Source organism: Melanotaenia boesemani, chromosome 1 (genome assembly GCF_017639745.1).
Source record: "Melanotaenia boesemani isolate fMelBoe1 chromosome 1, fMelBoe1.pri, whole genome shotgun sequence".
Taxonomy (NCBI): domain Eukaryota; kingdom Metazoa; phylum Chordata; class Actinopteri; order Atheriniformes; family Melanotaeniidae; genus Melanotaenia; species Melanotaenia boesemani.
Genome location: NC_055682.1, coordinates 10,706,903 through 10,726,629, shown reverse-complemented (window position 1 = coordinate 10,726,629; position 19,727 = coordinate 10,706,903). Strand labels below are relative to the sequence as shown.

Here is a 19,727-nt window from a genome sequence, read left to right as displayed (position 1 = left end):
TCCAGCAGGAAATACAAACTGGCAACTTTGATTAACTGCGACTGAAGAAATTATTGCTCATTTTCTTAATCCAGTACACAAGTCTTTTAGCTGTGTTTGCTATTAAAATTTAGCACAGCTCGTGAACAGTTCATGGTTGATGGATGGAAATACCAATAAACCTGTCATACAGATTCTGATCACTTTGCAAATTTTAAATACAAAAAAAAAGTTGAAAATACTCTAAGACTTCAGTATTCTGAAACAGACACAGCAGACTGTCATTTCATAAGAAAAACGAAAAGGATGCGGAGCTACATTCAATCATCTTTAAACCACATGTGGTTACTGATGCCTGAAGACTGAAGGTTGAAATGCACAGAAAGGAGTCCAGGAACGCAGAAGATGGGCAACAGAGACATCACTTTCAACAGACCATGAATAAAATAAAAAAAGATCTTCCTTTGGTTTAAAAAAAAAAAAGTAAAGTTTTTCCTTCTCTTAATAAAATTCTCTGCAATCTCTAAAGATTGACACTATTTGTATTAATGAATGCTACACATCAATGACACTGCATAAAGAAAAGAAAAATCTAAATATAAACAACATATTTACAAAGTGTTTGGGCAATTATAAATTATTGTAGTCAATACACATAGCTGGCATTGTACTAACGCCAAGTATCTACCAAGTAGTCGCCAAAGATACATGTTTGTGTGTATAGTGCACTACTGCACCTTTACAAACATTCAAACGCTATACAAGTTTACAGCTGGAAGCCACAATAAGCTCCATGTCCAAGTACATATATCTAAAGACAGGTAACACATACTTTTTCTGGATGCCTAAACAGAAAAACTGAGGTTGCTTTGTTTTGATTTTCTTTAAAATGATAAGTACTCATAAAAAAAAAAGCTTAAGCTTTTGAGTTTTAGGAGAATCTAAACCAGGGTTTTCTTCTTTGAGCTGTGAATTCCACCAGAGAAGGGAGTGGTTTTTTCCTAGATTTTCAATATTCACTTGCAAAACTTCAGTTTTGCACTTGTTGAAGGATGTGCAGAGAAATATCAGCTCCTCTGTCATGTCTGAAAAGTGACAAATATCAACCCTTTTCAAATCGTGGATGGACAAGCTAAAATATTTTGGCAACTGAATCAAGTTAACGGAACATTGGGAGAATTCGTGTCTCGCAGTTGACCTGTGCTACAGTGTCCTATACTTCACCCGATACTTGTTAATGTTGAGATAATGGAGAACCTCTGGGCAGCAGGTGGTGGTGCAGGACAACAGTCCCTCTTGTCCATCTCCCATCAGCCACTTGTGGTTGTCGGCAGTCATTTCGCTTGTCACGTGCTCCTTGGCCCAGCCATCCAGCCAGGCATGAAAACGTCTGTGCAGGCGTGTGTTCACAAGCTGGTGGGACTGAAAGAGACATGAAACACGGCAGAAAATGAAAATCAGAGACAGGAAACAATGACAGGGAAGAGTCATCTTCTTCACTGCACTACAGCTTACATATCTGCAGTATTTTACCTCTTGGGACTAAAATAGCATAAAAACTTATGAGTATTTTGAATGTGATGGTCCTTTAAGTGACATACTGGCTTTTGGGTTCATTTCCAACATATATGATGATTAAGACAAAAAAAAAAAAGTCTTAAACAAAAAATCTACTTTAGGAAACCTGAAAGTTTGTATAAAAGATGTATATGACACACATCCTGGAGGCTTGGCAGATTTAAATGTGATATCACAAATGCCTCTAATAAGCAATATGAACAACAGTGGGCTCACCACCTGCAGGAGGGGCCATAGGGGTCGGGTGCAGTGTGAGCTGGGCGGCTGCCAGAGGCGGGGATCCTGGCGGTATGATCCTCAGCTGCAAAAGCTAGCTCTAGGGACGTGGAACGTCACCTCTCTGGCGGGAAAGGAGCCTGAGCTAGTGCGCGAGGTTGAGCGGTTCCGGGTAGATATAGTTAGACTCACCTCGACGCACGGCTTTGGCTCTGGAACCACTGTCCTTGAGAGGGGCTGGACCCTCTTCCATTCTGGAGTTGCTCCCGTTGGAGGCGCCGAGCAGGTGTGGGCATGCTCATTGCCCCCCAACTTGACGCCTGTACGTTGGGGTTTACCCCGGTGGACGAAAGGGTAGCCTCCCTCAGCCTTCGGGTGGGGGGATGGGTCCTGACTGTTGTTTGTGCTTATGCAACAAATAGCAGTTCAGAGTACCCACCCTTTTTGGAGTCCTTGGAGGGGGTGTTGGAGAGCACTCCTTCCGGGGACTCCCTCGTTCTGCTGGGGGACTTCGATGCTCACGTGGGCAATGACAGCGAGACCTGGAGGGGTGTGATTGGGAGGAACGACCCCCCTAATCTAAATCCGAGTGGTGTTTTGTTGTTGGACTTTTGTGCTCGTCATGGACTGTCCATAACAAACACCTTGTTCAGACATAAAAGTGTCCACATGTGCACTTGGCACCAGGACACTCTAGGCCGCAGTTTGATGATCGACTTTGTAGTCGTGTCGTCGGACTTGCGGCTGCATGTTCTGGACACTCGGATGAAGAGAGGGGCGGAGCTGTCAACTGATCACCATCTGGTGGTGAGTTGGCTCAGATGGTGGGGGAGGAGGCCGGTCAGGCCTGGCAGACCCAAGCGTGTTGTGAGGGTCTACTGGGAACGTCTGGCAGACTCCCCTGTTAGAAAGAGTTTCAACTCCCATCTCCAGCAGAGCTTCAACCATGTCCCAGGTGAGGCGGGGGACATGGTGAGACAGTCCGAATGGGCTGTGTTCTGTGCCTCTACTGTCGAGGCGGCCAGCCGCAGCTGTGGCCATAAGGTCGTCGGTGCCTGTTGTGGCGGTAACCCCCGAACTCGTTGGTGGACACCGGCAGTAAGGGGTGCTGTCAAGCTGAAGAAGGAGTCCTATCGGGCCTTTTTGGCCTGTGGGACTCCAGAGGCAGCTGATGGGTATTTGCGGGCTAAGCAGCTTCGGCGGTTGCTAAGGCAAAAACTCGGGCATAGGAGGAGTTTGGAGAGGCCATGGAGAATGACTTCCGAATGGCTTCGAGGAGATTCTGGTCCACCATCCAGCGGCTCAGGAGGGGAAAGCAGTGCTCCGTCAACACTGTACAGTGGGGATGGGGGGGCTGCTGACCTTGACTCAGGACGTTGTCGGGGGATCGACAGGCAGATCGGTGCGGCGTCTGCAGTGATGCGGACTCTGCATTGGTCTGTCGTGGTGAAGAGGGAGCTGAGCCGAAAGGCAAAGCTCTCGATTTACCAGTCGATCTACGTTCCTACCCTCACCTATGGTCATGAGCTGTGGGTAGTGACCGAAAGAACAAGATCGTGAGTACAAGCGGCCAAAATGAGTTTTCTCCGCAGGGTGGCCGGGCTCTCCCTTAGAGATAGGGTGAGAAGCTCGGTGATCCGGGAGGGGCTCAGAGTAGAGCCTCTGCTCCTCCACATCGAGAGGAGCCAGATGAGGTGTCTCGGGCATCTGGTTAGGATGCCTCCTGGACGCCTCCCTGGTGAGGTGTTCCAGGCACGTCCCACTGGGAAGAGGCCCCGGGGAAGACCTAGGACGCGCTGGACGGACTATATCTCTCGGCTGGCCTGGGAACGCCTCGGGATCCCTCCGGATGAGCTGGTGAATGTGGCCGGGAAGAGGGAAGTCTGGGTTTCCCTGCTTCCTCTGCATCTCTGCAGGAAGTCTTTCTGACAGTCTGAAGACATTTCAGGTAGTTTAAGTAAAATAGCACAAATCTAAAATTTCCCAAGAACATTTCTGGCTTTTTCTTTAGTGACAGCTTAAAAGTATACACACATAACGTACATACTTTATTTGGAAATAAAGCTGAATTAACAAACAAACTGGTGAAGCAATGGTTTAGCAACAGCGGAAATCAGCTTAAAAAATTATTCTTTTAGTCAGTGGAGTCTGGTGACTGAGAGCAACGGCATCATTTTCTCTTTTTAACAGGCTGCTTGATTAAATAAAATGTGGCAGGCACTACTCAGTGGGGGAGGCAAGAATCCCCGCAGGGAAATACCCAAAACCTGCAGGATAGTGGGAATGTGAGCATGAATTCACACAAAACTAACTGCACTTCAGTGGGGAGGAAGAGCCTGCAGCCACTGCCCAGGATGGAGGACATCTGTTCAGTCCCCCTCTACAAGCAGGCATAGAGCATCCTCAAGGACCCCCCACACCCGGGGCACTCACACCCTCAGAAGGGCTCAGAAACAGCTTCTTTCCTCATGCAGTGGACAGGCTGTTAAAAACACTCACTCTAAAGGTCAGACGCATAACATACAATGTATATTTTGATACAAATGTATATATTTTTCTTGTTTATTAATATTAGTATACCCTGTATTTATTATTTTTTTGTAATTGGATTTTTTATCTCCTGTTTTTCTGCTGCTGGACTGAGCATTGCCAACATATTTATGTTGCATATCCTACCGATAGTGACAATAAAGCTGCTTCATATTCTTCCTATTCTAAAACCAAACCGTTTATTATTTGCAGCACCAATCAAAGTTGCTGCATTTAGCAAAATTACAGTATACTTCAGATGAAATTATGAAACTTTTTTTTTATTAGACACCTATTTAGAGAGAAAATATACAAAGTCTTTTGTCTGTGTTTTCTTTATTAAGATGGGGTAGTCAAAAGAATTTTGACATTTTGGTGCAATACCCACCAACAAAAGGCCTATTTTCATTTCAGCTAATACATTCTTATTTGCCAGTGTCGTTCCCCTCAAAAACCACTATGGTCATAAAAGTCCCATATGAGTCAAGCTCTCCTACATTTACCTCTTAGTTGGTGCAACAGATAATTAAAATTGCTTTCTGTACTCACCTGATGAGCTCGTGTGAGCGCTGTGTGCCTGTACATGAAGTCTTCTGACTTGCAGACATACACCATCTTGTAGGAATTCAGCTTGAACATGCACTCCATCTTCAGCTCACTGTTGCTGTCATGTGACTTGTCTGATGAGCCCTTGGAAATTCTCTCCTGTTGCAGCTGCTCCCATCCTCTCTGGCACTTTCTTATCCGTCTCAAATTCCTGAAGGGCCAAAAGACGTTTACAGCCATGAGTAATATTTAATGATCCCAGAAAAATAAAGATGAACTTAAACTATTTATTTTAAGCAACAAGAGTGTCCATCATATTTACAAAGATATTTTTTATTGGATTTATTGAACTTTAAAGCCTAAGGGTTATGGTCAGTCAGAATAAAAATGGCAACAGGCAAACTTGAGAACAATATTGTCAAATTTGAGATTACTGTCCCTTTAAAAGATTAATTACAAAACCCATGCATTCAAACTCACCAAGTAACAGGGACAACTGTTACGTTGTCAAATCATTCATGGTATTTGTGGATCTATAAAAGCAGCAGAGGCAGCAGTTGGAATATTTCTGTACTTTTTGTTGCACAGCCACATTCTCCAGATCCAAATCATTGGCAAATCATTTTTCGACTGATCCCGATTTTGTGCAGATAACAAAAAGGAAATTATTCACCCCACTTGAATGAAAGTTTTAAATGTGTACTTACCACAACGGCATGACAGTGAGGCCAATTTCAAGCAAAAGCTGTTGTGGAGAACATTTCTGCCTGACCAGATACTAATTCAAAATGTGAGCTGAGAATACGTGGATGTGTACATACTTTCACCAACAATGCACTTATGACCATGGAGATGAGCACCCAACACAACTGCACAAGAAACTGCTGGTAGTTACAGCCAGTGAAGATTTATGTAATAAGCATTCATTTTTTTTTTTTTTTTTTTTTTTTTTTTGACCTCTCATGCTGCTGATTGCTCAAGAGATTTGATGAAAGAAAAAAAAATCATAGTCAGATACTAAATTTATGCAGTAAGTTAAATAAGAGTAAACTAAGAGGAACTCTATTAAAATGAAATTCTTTTGAAATGGTAATGGTAATGGACAGTCATCTCAGAGAAACAAAACAAAAAAAGCATAAAGAAACATACAGGTTTCATTATCTAAGATAAAGCAGACAAAGGCACAACTTCATGCACAGCTCTTAGCTGTCAGGAAAGAAAAACACCGACATGTGAAAACACAATTTAGACAATAATTTTATTTACAAATCCTAATCCTCTGTACAAGTGTGCAGATAATGTGCTTTGACCAAGGTATATATATGTATATATTTAAAAAAAAAAAAAAAAAAATAGCCTCTGTGCACTTGTCGGGGTCAAAGCGGTGGAAAAAAATTCTCACCAGCAACAAAAGTTGCATCGTTTCCACTGAAAATGATCACAAACATAATACAGAGTATAACAAACGTAAACAAATGGACACTTGAACATTTAAAGTTGCAAACAGTGATTAAGTCACATTAAATATCTTAGATTTTAATACAATCACAAAGGGTATGACAAGGTACAAAAGGAAAGCATGACTTCCCTGTCCTTTTTCAATATAGTCTCTCAGGTCCTAGACAAGATCTTCAGTCTCTCAAACTCAGGTCAAAGGGATTTAAAACAATAACAAAAAGGTGGAGCCTGTTTGTTTTGCTTGTGTTTGTTCATTCAGTGACCTTAGTTCTTATGTTACACAATAAAAAAGAAAAAAAAAATCACCATTTAAATGCAATATCAAGTGAATAATCAAACCCATGATTCCTTTCAGCTGTCTGCAAAGGGGAAAATTCTACATTCACAATCAAGCCAAAACCATCTTTAAAAAACTCTTAATAATAAATTAAATTCTCGTTAAAAAGGAACTGAATCACTGGATAAATAAATACCAATTTTAAAAATACAACCATGTAAAGTGCAATCTTTACAAGAGGCAGAGGTCAGAAACTAAAAGATGTTCAAGGTCAATGAAACTCTTTTAGGGGCAATTCATGCCCTGCAAGCCCTTCAGTGTGACTGTCTGTTAAACTAATAGCCTCCTAAAATCTTTTAAATATTTCTAATGTTTTCCAAAGGCTTTGCATTTCTGTTTTTAACTCTTTAAATGTGAGTTGTATTTGGCAGCTGGTTTGGCTTGTCAACAGTGAAGTGGCGCCAGCTTAAAGTGTGAGAGGGAGACATGGCTGGAGTCTCACCTGGGGAGGAACACGGGCTTCTGGGCCAAATGCTCACGTAGCTCAGGGGATGCAGAATCTGAGTTTAGGTATCTCCCCACGTAGTCTGACCACCTCTGTGAAGGACAGAACAGAAATATAATAAATATATAATATCCTTAAGACACGTCTTTGGACTCTATATTAACTCTTAAAACTCCAAACTATTTTTGGTCTGCTTGTTTTTTTCTCTCTTTTTTTTAAACAGTAAAAATGCATATAGCACCTCAGCCCTTTTAAGCAGTCAACATACAGGCACTTTTTTTTTCCAGGACAGCCTCACTTGTCAGATTATGAAGCTAAAATGATATGAAATCAACGTATCAACAGATATAACACCATAAAGGTCAACCCAAAAAAAACAAAAACAAAAAACAAAACAACAAACAAACAAACAAAAAAAGAAATTATTACTTCATAGAAATAACACACAGATCAACAGTGAACAAGCCTTTTCTTGTCTGCATATCATTCTCTCAAGTCTTGGCTTTCAGGAGAAAAAAAAAACATTGGTATTAAAACAAACACACAACAGAAACTATTTACATATTTACAATTTTTCCTCCAGGCATTTTTTGCCATTTACAGTTATTTATGCTACTATTGACCTACTATCCACACAAAACTAACTCCAACTCAGCGCGTTATTGGCACCATCGTGCATCAAGAACATCATCTTGGCTTTATTCCAGTTACAGAGCACCATTATTATGTTTATTTCCAGACAGACAGAACATTGTCACTTGTTGATCTTTGGCTGCTCCTGACTGGATATTAACAGCAATCTAACTGGTCGAAAATTTGACAGGAAGTGGTTTAATCGAAACAGAGGTATCTTAGCAACATAGTAGTGATGGGGACCTTTTTTTTAACTAGAAAATGTGATAAATAATCATGTTATCACTGATCAATCACTGTGGATTTAACATATAGAGTCTCTGGATAAACCACATCATTTTGCAGCTGGATTGTAAACCTCCTGGATGGAATTTAAATGCTTGGAAAACTTTGATCACAATTTACTCTGCAGAGGTACACGCTACCGTTTTGGACAAAAAAATGTTGACTGTATAAGTCAAAGTGCTCAGACAGCCGGCGAGTTTTAAGTGTTAAAGCCGACTGGAAGTTTTCTGCCTCAAATTTAGTCTATTTTAGATTATTATGATTGGTCAAATTAACTTAATTTATTATTGGATCTCACAAATGCATTACTCTTGCAATACTCAATATCATTCCTTCAAAACAACATACAGATGCTCTTTATTCCCTGCAGTAATCATTATATAAAATGTTAAGCACTATGCCTGTACCATCTCTTACAGCCAGCACCAACAGTTCACAACACTATTATAATCAATTTACACAGAAACAGCAACAAAGTACTGGAAAAGTTCCTTAAATCTGACTCACTGGTTTTTAACTACACCCAATAATTTCAATACTGGGAAGGAAAAACATCTTATATTAATCATGTGAAAGAATACAACACAGTAATATTTGCTGATTTAGTGTTTGACATGGATTTGCATTTTTCTTACTTCTGCATCAGCTGGCTCATCAGAGTTCTCCTCTTCTGTGTCCAGCAGCTCCACTGCAACGCTGACAGACCCCTGGCTCTTTATAAACATAACCTAAGAAAACACACACAATCAGGATGATGATGATGATAATAAACAAGGTGTTCAGAGAAGGTCATTCTGTTGGGCAATAATTTAATTGACAGCATTCATGGACTTTGGTACCTTGAAGCAGTTCTCATCTGACATAAGGTGCTCTGCTTTGCGCTGGTAGGCCCCTTCTGCGGTGACCCTTGATGCTTGCGTAGCGAGTGTTCCCCCTGTGGCTTTATTGCCGCTTTCACTCAGGTACGTGTCCAACACACGACCACATACATCATCAGTAACAAGGTGTTGGAGCTGTGAAAGCAGCAGGTTTATTACGCCATCCGTGTTGATACCAATAGACAGACAAAAAGTGACAGCAGCACTTTGAAGGGCTCAAGAAAAGCAGCTGATTTTCTTTTCTTTATAAAAAAACACATGAATTTGTTGCAGATTTTTTGACTGATGCACTTTTTAACTTTTAAACTAAAGAGCTTGTTTTACTCTCAGTGTAATTAAAACATTTTCTTTAAAGTGAATCAATGCTGAATTTGAACTGGTCTACATATTAAACAGACGTTAAGGGCTCTACAGCTTCTTTTTGCAGCACAATTCTTTTGATATAATTTTAAATAAGCTGACCTGCCGGACAATGCTCTGGATTAGTTTGTCCATGGTGAAGGCAACATAGGCATGGATAGTAAACATTTCCCTCAGGGAGTCCTCGTACTGAGCCGGCTCCATGTTCCCGTCCAAAAGATTTCGCACCATTTCCAGAAACACAGAATAATAGTCCTCCACATCAACATCCACTGCAAAAAAAAACAAAAAACAAACAAACGAGAAAGCGTGTTCAATTTGAGTTCTACAGTTAGTAACTGTAACACGACTCTAACAAGTAACATTAAGGAAGAATTTATACCTACCTGCCAATTTATGAGCTACACCTGTGAAACTGAATATGACTGCCATAAATTCTTCTATCATTTTTTATTGGTGTCAGAAAGGTGATAATCCTACTTCTCCTTTATCAACTGCAGTAGGAAGGGATGGTGGTATGCTGGCCTACTTAACTGTTAAGTCTCCTTTTCTAAAATTTGGCCACAATTTAGTTAATTATTTGTTTTTCAGTACAGGAATTTCTACGCAAATTTGTAAATACAAAAGAGAGAAGACGTAAACAGAAAATTCAAAATATTTGGACTTTTTTTCCATTGGTGAGAATTAGAAACTATTTAAAAAATCAGTTGCATTAGAAAAAAAGTTGATAAATGTCTTCTTAATTAACACAGAGCTGCTACCTAAGCTCTTCAGAGTGTAGTTATACTAAAAATACTCTGAGTTTTCTTCCCTTTGTTCAGGATCTCCTCAGATATCTTATCTTCTTTTGCAGCTGTCAGTAGAAGTATTGCAACATACAGATTTATAACCAGCCGCTTTAATATCACATAACAGTAGTGGAAAAACACCCAATTATTTATATTTCCTTCAGCTAACTTTGGATTTCTTTGATTTTTTTTTCTTTTTGTTTTGATATATAGAGTATAATCATCTAATTTTTTCCATATCATCAAAAACAGAAAATGGAGAGTAAAATTCATGACCAGTTATTCACCTGACTAAACAAGGGTGCCTAATAATATGACAGTTAAGAATACAGACAAAATTTTAAAAAAGAAACAACAACAAAAAGAATAAACATATATATTAACTTCTCACTTACTTGGCTCCTTCATTTTCAACTGGATTGCTGGATTTTCACTTTTCTCCCTTTTGAGTCCCAAAACATCTTTTTCCCACTCTCGTTCGCGGGCGTCCTCCTCAATCTGCTTCTCGGCTTGCCCATAAATTCGAAGCAAACGAGAGCAGAGGATGTGGTGCAGACGAAGGAAGACATACCAGTAGTTGTTTACGATGAACAAGTTATAGGCATCGTCCATGCCCCGCAGCTTCTGAGTGGCCGTGTTATTAAAGAGGAGCTTGGACTTCGAGGGACTGCTGCCTGGCAGGCCATTGTGCTTCTTGTGGCCATCTTGATTGATCTCCACGTCTTCTTCCTCCTCTTCTTCCTCATCCTCCACATCAGAGAGCTCACCCCGTTGTGACAACAGAAGGTCTGGGATGAAGTGGTGAATTATTTGTTTGATTTTGAACTTGTCTTCTTTCTGGATGCCCACTTGTCTTTTAACATGGTGGATGATGAGAGCAGCAGCATCTTCCAGGATTTGGCTGTCATCGTAGGTCAGGGTCATGTGTGGGCCACTCGGTGGGGATGTGGCAGTTTCCTCTGAGGCTCGCTCCTGGCGCTACACATCACAGATGAGAGAAGACACATCGCTTATTAAGAACAGCCATTAAATTTGTCTTCTTTTAAATCAGTAATATTGTGAAGAAAACTGGTTTCCTTACATCATCATATAACATCTCAATTTCATTGAGTAAAGTCTTGGAGCGCAAGACTTTGGTATCATTCTGCTTGAAGTTTATGCCTTGATGGTCGAGTGACTTCAGGTAATACTTTTCATTCTGCTCCCTCCAGATCTTGTTGAAGCCTCTCTGGGCTTCTCTCCACTCCTCCTCCTTCATCTTTAATCTGAAACAGTAACAAGACAGTAGTCTGTTATAAAAAAGGATAAAATACGGTAAAGGGCTGATTACAGGCAGTTAGGAAACTGAAAATCAGTGTTACCTTTTCAGCACAATGGGAACAGATACTGCAGGGTTTCTCTTGAGTCCATCAATGATGTCATGGGCTTTGTCTCCATATATCCTCTGGATAGCTTTGCGGTGGATGACCTCGGAGGAACCTCCCATTGTGTTGTCCAGTTTAAATCGCAGTTGCTCCTCAGCTGACATGCGAGAGAGCTTCCTTTGCACAGTCTCCAGGGCTCGTATTGTGGCAAGGTTGGTTTCCAACACAACATCCAGCTACATGGGATGCAGTGAAATGATTGACTAGTTAATTTACATTTGATTAAAAGTGGCAGGGTTTGATTGGATGTCCAAATGTGAAACTTCGTGCGATTTTTTTTTGGCCTTTGAAGGTGGTGCAACATTAAAATAATGCTACATATTTGTATATGATGGGCTGCATATTCCTCACCTCAAAACGCTCATCCTCACATCTGTAAATGTGTTCCTCGTATTGATTCTTCTTGGAGCTTACAAATGTGGAATCCTCAGACCATGATGGAAATGATACCCATGTGTCATTTAAAACCTGCAACAGGACATTCAATATAAATTTCCAGGTAAGAAATCACATAAAAGAAAAGCCAGGAAGGAAATTAAATTTAAAAAAGGCATAGAAAAGGTGTGAAATTTTATCCCAGTCTGAGAAAAATTACTCAAACTCCAAATACCCTTTATATGCTGTAAATACAACATTAATAGCCAATGGGCACAGTATGTTCTCATCTGTTCAGAAAACTGTCTTGTTAGTGTGATGAAACAAATGCCTTACTAATGTAATGGAGTCATTGTTAAAAATAAAACATGCTAACCTCTCTGCACAGTGGTGTTCTTCCTGTGCACTTGGGCTGCTGGTAGCTTTTCGGAAGCGCTCTGTAGCTGGACCCCAGCCTCTTGCAGGAAGCATAGTCAATCTCCATGGCAATACCTTCAGTAGAACGCTCTTTAGGCAAACTCTCTGCATGGCTTGACTCCCCATGACTGGACTCTCGGTAGCCCAGGAAGTTTTTAAACCATGTGAAAAGCTCCGGGAATTTCCTGTCAATCATGCCACAAACAATATGAAAAGTTAACTGTGTGGTTAAAGTGAATGTTGGTAATTAATTTATTTCATAATCCATCAAAACAATTATGACTCAAAATAATGTTGTTTTGATTGAGTTTCCCTATTTCTACAGCACTTAAGATGTTTGCAACTCAAGTGTCTGCATGTGGCGTTACATCTTGCATCCCAACAGTTCCAAACTTACCCAAGAAATGGGATAACTAACTGGACCAGCTCAGCGCGAGAAATTACTTCCTGGTTGAAGATGTGCAGACACCTCAGGAAGTTGTCATATGCTTCAGAGCTCCGAAGAGCTTTTTTAACCTGTAATTAAACAAAACAAAGTAATTTAATTTTGAGAAAGTTATAATTTAATTTTTGAGCTGCAGTAACAGTGAACTTTCCCCATGTGGGATTAATAAAGATTATCTTATCTTAATTTTCCTTTAAAATTATTCCACTATATTATAAATATATTTTTTAATCTATGTCATTAATACCAGTGTGGAACTCAGTAATTCTGACCTTCTCAAAGAACATAGTTTCAGTGCTGGTGCTGAGTTTACTGACTTCAGTCATGCCATGGTCCTTCCCCATGATTTTGGGTTTCTTCTGTACAGATATAAAGCAATCAAAAGTTTTGATTGTTGCAGGCCAGTCATCACATGCTACATTTTATTTAAACTATTGAAGAGAAGTATTGATTAAGCTTTACAATCATTCTGAAAAAAATATATGCTGCAGACACTTCAGAAGTGCATTTGTGAAACCTCTTAAGATAGTCTATTCCAATGTATTATACATTATGTAATAATGTATGAAGAGTCAGTAGGTAGAGAAGTGAATACCCTGATAGGCGGCGTGGCACCCACTCCAGCAGGTCTCCTGATTGGCAGGCCGTTTTGACTCAGCCTCTGTTTGTTGTTCAGTAAGGGCCTCTTTACCGTGACGCGATGATCATTACTGACAGACTCTGCTCTGTCTGGTGTAGTCTTACCCAGCAGCTGAAATAGGTAATACACAACACAGTCACAATTCAAATGAGGGAACTTTATTACAATGAGACCTCACACATAGTTATAGATACCATGATCTTTCTTTTAAGATTTATTCTCTCCATTTTATAATCTCTCAATATAAGAAATGCACTCATAAACAACAAGTAACCGGGTAGTTATAACTGCCTCAAATAAATTCATACACAATTCCTTAAACAAAATTACTAATTGCTTAGATTTACTTGCAGTGCTCAAAAAACAGTTAAAATATTGACATTTGATACAAGTCTCTGTCTGTATAATGTCTCTTCATGACTCTTTGTTTTAGAGAGGCACAAATACTGTTTGCTTGAACAAGTCTGCAAAAAACACCAAAATAGTTAAAATGGGATTTTAAAATACAGGGACACTCCTTTAAGCCACTTAAAGCTTTTCCCATTGTTTAGTTTACTAGTGTAAAAAGCACTTATGTATACGCAATTATACTAAAGACACACATGAAGTTTTTTTTTCCCCATTCCTATACCAAGATAGAATTGTTGAATAAAGCCCAGCTGACATGGGCCACATTACTGCATTAAGAGACTCACCATAGAACTGTTTGCATCAGGAAGGAATTGTCCAAACTCCGAAAGCAGATCCTCTTGGTTCTTGAAAAGTCTTGCCACTTGAGTGTAGACCTCCTGCTCAGTCAACGCAGGTGTGTAATTACCGCCAGCCTCTTTAGCATTTCTCTGTTCCTTCTGAAATATTTAAATTTGAATAACCAGTAGTGCTTTTAATGGTTAATGTTTCTCATTTTTACTTCAATAACAGGTTAAAGTGTTAAGCAGAGTGCAGAAAGTGACACATAAACCATAATGCTGTTTACAGGTTTGCATTCTCTCACCTGGTATGTGTGCAAGATTTCCAGGAAGGCTTTGTAGATGTCTGGCTGACCCTGGAAGCGGTTCTTGATCTTGTTCACATAATTTATAGCATGGTTGAACTCCACTGGTTGGTTGTTTTGGAGAGGTGGCCCACTGGATGGTGTGCTGCTGACAGGAGTGTGGGATTGAACTGTAGGTGAGCGTGGTGATGCGTACGATGGGATGGATGGATTGGGTTGGCTGGTAGGCGTATGGGCCGGAGACTGAACAGGCTGGTGAGAGGAACAACACGGTACAAGCATGTTGTAACACCAAGTCTTAAAAAAAAAAAAGGTCTCCAGGTTACAACATTCAGCAAAGAAGTAAAGTTATTCTACCTTGCTGGTTTTGTTTGGAGCTGGCTGTGTGGTAATAGGTGGGGTGGTGGTAGTGTGTGGACCAGGCTGAGGCAGACTCTGGTGCTGGTGGTTTGATGGTTGGCTGGTTGCCCCATTTGCTGCTATGTTTTGTACAGAGATGCCATGTGGGGTGATGTAGTGAATCTGACCCGGCGTCGTCACATTGACTAGATCATTGGTTTGGACCTCAATCTTATATCCAGGTGGCAAGAAGGTGTTAAAACCCATAATGAGGTCTGGATGGCCCTTAAAGAGTTGGGACACACGGTTGATGACTCCAGGAGTGTCAATGCTGTAGAAAGACATCAGTATTTGAGTCACTGTCAACAGGGTCGACAAATAATCTTTTACCCAGTCACATCTGATTTATTAAAAAAAAAAAAAAGATAGGCAAGGATTTTCTTCATGTGTTGAGGAAACAGATGATTAAAAAACAGAACCCACCTTTGTGATTTAAACTCTTTCATAATATCAAGGAAATCATTATAAACTTGTGGCTGATTTCCAAACTGCAGTTTCACTTGATCCAGATAGGACAGGGCATCTTCAACCTACAAAGTAAAGAGAGGAAATTGACTGACAGCCCTCACACAAACAATTCTATTACCACTAAGAATACAGTAATGGATGAAAGCTGCTTTCTGCTGCCACCGCTCTGTCAAACATTCTGCTCACGCTGTGTAAACTAAATAAGTGTGATTTCTTTACTGTATGTTAACACACTTAGCCATCAGCAGTTTAAAAATTCATTCGTACCTTCAGTCGCTGAAACTGCTGCTGCTGTCCTTGGGTTGAAGTCATGGGTGCAGGCGGGTGTACATGACTTTGAACAGCTGCAGGCCCCTGTGACTGAACAGCGAGACTGTGAGCGTGGGGACCGACATGAGGTGCAGTGTTATTGTGTCCATGTCCACTGGTGCTCTGTGGCATTGTAGGCACCTTTGAGAAGGAAATACAACCAAACTTTAAAAATTCCAGAAGATTAAAAAATAAAATAAAATAAACAAACAAAAAACGACAACAACAACAAAAAACAAAACAAAATACACTTATGTCCTCAGTTGGGTTAAAGAAGACCAAAATGCTACATTTACAGTTAATAAAATGACTCTTACAGCCGCCATTACCTGGTAGCCCTGGGGGAGAGAATACTGAATGCCAGTTGAGGGCTGCATGTTCTCTGCAGCTGCCTCTATCACTGTAGGGGCCGGGGCAAGGGCCCGATGCTGGATGTTTTCTGCAATGCTTTGAACCGGGTGATGTCGTGATTGCTGTTGCTGGGGCGCAAATATTGGTTCCTGGTCCTCTACACGTCTATTCATTGTAGATACATACTAAAAGGGGCTGAAGAGAAAAACACAAAAGGTTAATTTCACAAACTCTTTATGGTTAGACAGACTTAAACTTAATAAGTATAAAGCACGCTTCATAATAATGTAGCTTGTGCATATTTATTTTGCAGAAAGAAATAGATGAGGCTGAAATTATCCAAAAGAAATTGCACAAAGTTACATTGTTTGCAGCCAATGCAAAATATAATCACCATGAAACAGCACAGAATTTCATTGGCTAAATATTCAAATAAAAGAAACTTAAAACTACAACAACTACTACTAATAATGTGCTTAATATATATATATATAATTGACCATATCTGAATGATAAATTATCAAATATTATATACCATTGTAAGGATTGATCATTCAAAAATGATTGGTTCAGAATCTCCTACGCTAAATAAGAATAAATTTTATTTAGAGTACCTTTGCAATACCATAAAGGAGAAAATAAAATAGTTCAAATGCAGTAGAAATGCAGTAGTTTAAACAGATAAACTGATGGAAGGTAAAGGTTGTAGGCAAGTTTGAACAGTTAAGTTCTGAGAAGAGATTGAAATGAGATAATAAAGGAAAGAGCTTAATGCTTTTTCTTAGCATTCAGATAATCATAGAGCCACTGGAATACTTATAGGCATTTTACCCAGGAACCTTAGTTGAAAAAAACCCAAAAGGACTACAAACAAAACATCCAACCAGATCCATGGCTAACTACATTATTGGCCACAACAGCATTGTCATTGTGAATATAGGTTCTGTAAAAATGGTATATATATATATATATATATGTATACATATAATAGCTAAACATAAAACACTGTCATCAACATCTAAACAAAAGCAAGATGCTTTCTAGACTGTCCCACAACGTCCATGTTGTTAGCTGAGTAGATGTCAGTGCTGGTTAGGGACCGTCATTCAATAGGCACCAAGATGGAATAAAGTTAGTGTAACTTGAGTAACTCAGTAGATGTGATAATTACAGTAGTCATATGACTACTGTAATTATCACATCTACTATATATACATACATACATACATACATATATATATATATATATATATATATATATATATATATATATATATATATATATATATATATATATATATATATATTATTTTGATCGCCGTGTTGCTAGACAATGAACCTAGCATTTCTGTCATCAATTTCCCTCTTTTGCCGTCATTTGGTTCCAGCGCTGGGCTCGTCAAAGTTTACTATAAAAATTACTATATATTTTTTATTGTTATAAGAAAACGCCACCTGCATTAAAAATGAAATAAAAAAATCAAGCGTAACAATTATATAACGTCTTACAGCGTTTGCCTTGTGACCGTCAGGCAGTCTAACACACACACACACAAAAAAAACAGGGCAAATTATTGACGATCCCTAACAGCACGTCATAGAATTTGGTCTGGGGAGGGGAGTCATTTTGCTTCACTGCTCTACGCCACAGACAACGGAAAACACGGTGGTGTCCAGTCGCCGAAATCGTGTGTGTCGCGAATCTCGTATCGATTATTCTCTGGTTAAACGCCAAGCAAATACGACAGATAGCCAAGGACAGTCAAATCAGGGCAGAGGCGTTAAAAAAAAGAAGAAAAATTTTAATCCGAAGAGCTATCTGCCAGTCAACATATTTGCAGGCACGTAGGCGCTGTCTCTCTCTCGCTCGCTGTAGCCCTGCCTTCTCCCCTCCCCCTCTGTGCTAAACACCGAGCTATCCGTTTCGGTGAGCGATCGCTTTCGCTAGTGTGATGGCTGACGTTGACTTTAGTTCTGCCGTTCAGTTATGTGGCAAGCAAGTTAACACGTTAAACGTTGTCTATGTGTTAGCTGGCAGAGAGAAGCAGTGAGTATCAGTTTGTCACTGTGAAGTTATCGCTCAAAGTCCACAGTAAACGGGACTGCAAAGTAAAACATCAGATGAACTTAACTGATATTACCCTTGCTGGTGGGTAGAAGACATCGAAGTGAAAATATCCCAGCATGCTCGGAATTTACGACACAACAATGCAAATTGACTGTTGTGGCATTTGTAACTTCCAGTATATCACGGTAGTTAAAATTATTTGTGTGGTCTGTTATTAAATTTGGCCACGTTAAGCAGTTAGCTCAGGAAGAATGCTAGCGAGCCAACATGCTAACCCTTTACACTGCTAAACGTCGCATAAACGTCAAATTAAGCGACAAGTTTGGCGAAAAGATTTAACTTCCAATAACAGCATGCTAATGCAAAATCCAAGACGTGAAGTAAAACCTAACGGAAAAAGAACAAACTAACAGTAAATTACGTGTTGTCAGGTCAACCTGCTTATCATTACCCTGTCAGCTAATTCATGGCTGTTAGCCTGACGACTAGCTTGACTTTACTTGTCGACGCTGCAAGCTAACGTGGCCGCCACTGAAATTTTCGTTTAGCTGCAATATGAAAATAAACTTAAATGTTTAAATCATAACAGACTTGTAACTAGTGTTCGATCGCTACCACATCTATTCGGCAAGGTTATGTTGTAGCTTGCTACATTAGCACAACAACCAGCTCCCATTACTTCAGGGTCTCTCGGCTAACCTGCTAGCACTAGTTTAACTCACCTCGAGCGGCTGCCAGCAGCAACAACTTGACACGCAAGTGTAACGGATCCCTCCCACCAAACCGCTACTTGTGCATCCACCCAATGATGACAAAAACGAAGTTTTGAGAAGTGGTCACAAATGGAAATGTTAAAAATGAAATTTCCTCTAACGGGTACGTCGCTAACAACAGTGTATGTATGAAGCGGTGTTCCTTGAACATAGAGGCGTGTCTATCGTGAAGGCGGGCGAGTCTCCTCCCAGTCTGAACTGGGATTGGTCAGATCTCCAGAATGAAAACAAATACAGTAAAGGCAGCGAGCCAGTATCTTAGGTTTGGATATGGTTTATGGTTATATCAAGTGCAAGGTTATCTGTACTCTGTCGGCACCTCAGACATGGACAGATTAGGAGACAACGGGAGCCTGGGCATGGGCGTGCAAGAAGACCCACACTGATCCTGTCGAGATTGCCCGAAGTTTGGTGGAATAGTGCATGTGTTGGGGCAACCCCTCTTATTTCTATTTTCTAATCACCCATTTAAAAAACACCCCGAGGGCCAAAGAAAGTTGAAGGAGTAATGCATAAAAGACTGCAAAATATTGCACAAAAAACACTGTAGATACTTCATTTGATGCAATGCCATTGTACATTTTCACTTAATCTATTATATACAGCATATTGCTGAAATATATATAGTATGTAATTAAAAATCTGCTCACATTCACCTTCCTATCATCACCTCTTTGCGTACATGAATCCCAGTTAATACAACTGAATGAAAATAGTGACTTTGAAATTGCAGACAAAGAATTGTGGGGCATGATTATCAGATTTCTTTTAGATAAGGATACTTCAGTGTTTCATTTGCCTCAATGTGACAAAACCCATCACAAATCATACATATACAATCTATGTCCATGCACACATACTTTTGCATCATTTTGCATCACTTTGGTTATAATTATTACCTCCGCTAAAGTGGAGGTCATGTATTTGGCAACATTGTTAGCAACATAAGTTAAAAAGTTATTGATGGATTTTGATTAAATTTTAAGGAAATATCAGAAATGAAACAAGGAACAAGGGATTAGATTTTACATA

General features: G+C 39.9%; 1 protein-coding gene across 3 annotated transcripts; it reads right to left on the bottom strand.

Moving 5' to 3' along the window:
• Nucleotides 1-35: 35 nt before the first annotated feature.
• On the bottom strand, nucleotides 36-18,850 carry LOC121640459 (paired amphipathic helix protein Sin3a-like). 3 transcript variants are annotated; one of them, XM_041986232.1, is made up of 21 exons: nucleotides 18,645-18,849; nucleotides 15,833-16,049; nucleotides 15,462-15,644; nucleotides 15,150-15,256; nucleotides 14,685-14,997; nucleotides 14,328-14,579; nucleotides 14,029-14,181; nucleotides 13,289-13,444; nucleotides 12,966-13,052; nucleotides 12,646-12,764; nucleotides 12,208-12,433; nucleotides 11,808-11,924; nucleotides 11,394-11,632; nucleotides 11,114-11,297; nucleotides 10,428-11,010; nucleotides 9,347-9,516; nucleotides 8,846-9,019; nucleotides 8,642-8,734; nucleotides 7,086-7,180; nucleotides 4,852-5,059; nucleotides 36-1,401 (listed from the first exon to the last, which is right to left on the bottom strand). In XM_041986232.1, the coding sequence occupies exons 2-21, from the start codon at nucleotides 16,025-16,027 to the stop codon at nucleotides 1,183-1,185; spliced, it is 3,873 nt and encodes a 1,290-aa protein (XP_041842166.1). In that variant the 5' UTR covers nucleotides 16,028-16,049; nucleotides 18,645-18,849; the 3' UTR covers nucleotides 36-1,182. The 3 variants fall into 3 exon arrangements, with proteins under 3 accessions (XP_041842166.1, XP_041842182.1, XP_041842175.1); XM_041986248.1 differs by lacking the exon at nucleotides 36-1,401 and adding an exon at nucleotides 5,329-5,381 and having other exon boundaries at nucleotides 4,918-5,059; nucleotides 18,645-18,850; XM_041986241.1 differs by lacking the exon at nucleotides 36-1,401 and having other exon boundaries at nucleotides 4,927-5,381; nucleotides 18,645-18,850.
• Nucleotides 18,851-19,727: the final 877 nt, after the last annotated feature.

Excerpts from the sequence above, each read along its gene's own strand:
- LOC121640459 (XM_041986232.1), bottom strand. The coding sequence starts at position 16,027 with ATGAATAGACGTGTAGAGGACCAGGAACCAATATTTGCGCCCCAGCAA. Across the intron at positions 14,580-14,684 it reads CTCCAAACAAAACCAGCAAG|CCTGTTCAGTCTCCGGCCCA; the intron begins GTAGAATAACTT and ends TCCTCTCACCAG. Across the intron at positions 12,434-12,645 it reads TTAGTTATCCCATTTCTTGG|GAAATTCCCGGAGCTTTTCA; the intron begins GTAAGTTTGGAA and ends CATGATTGACAG.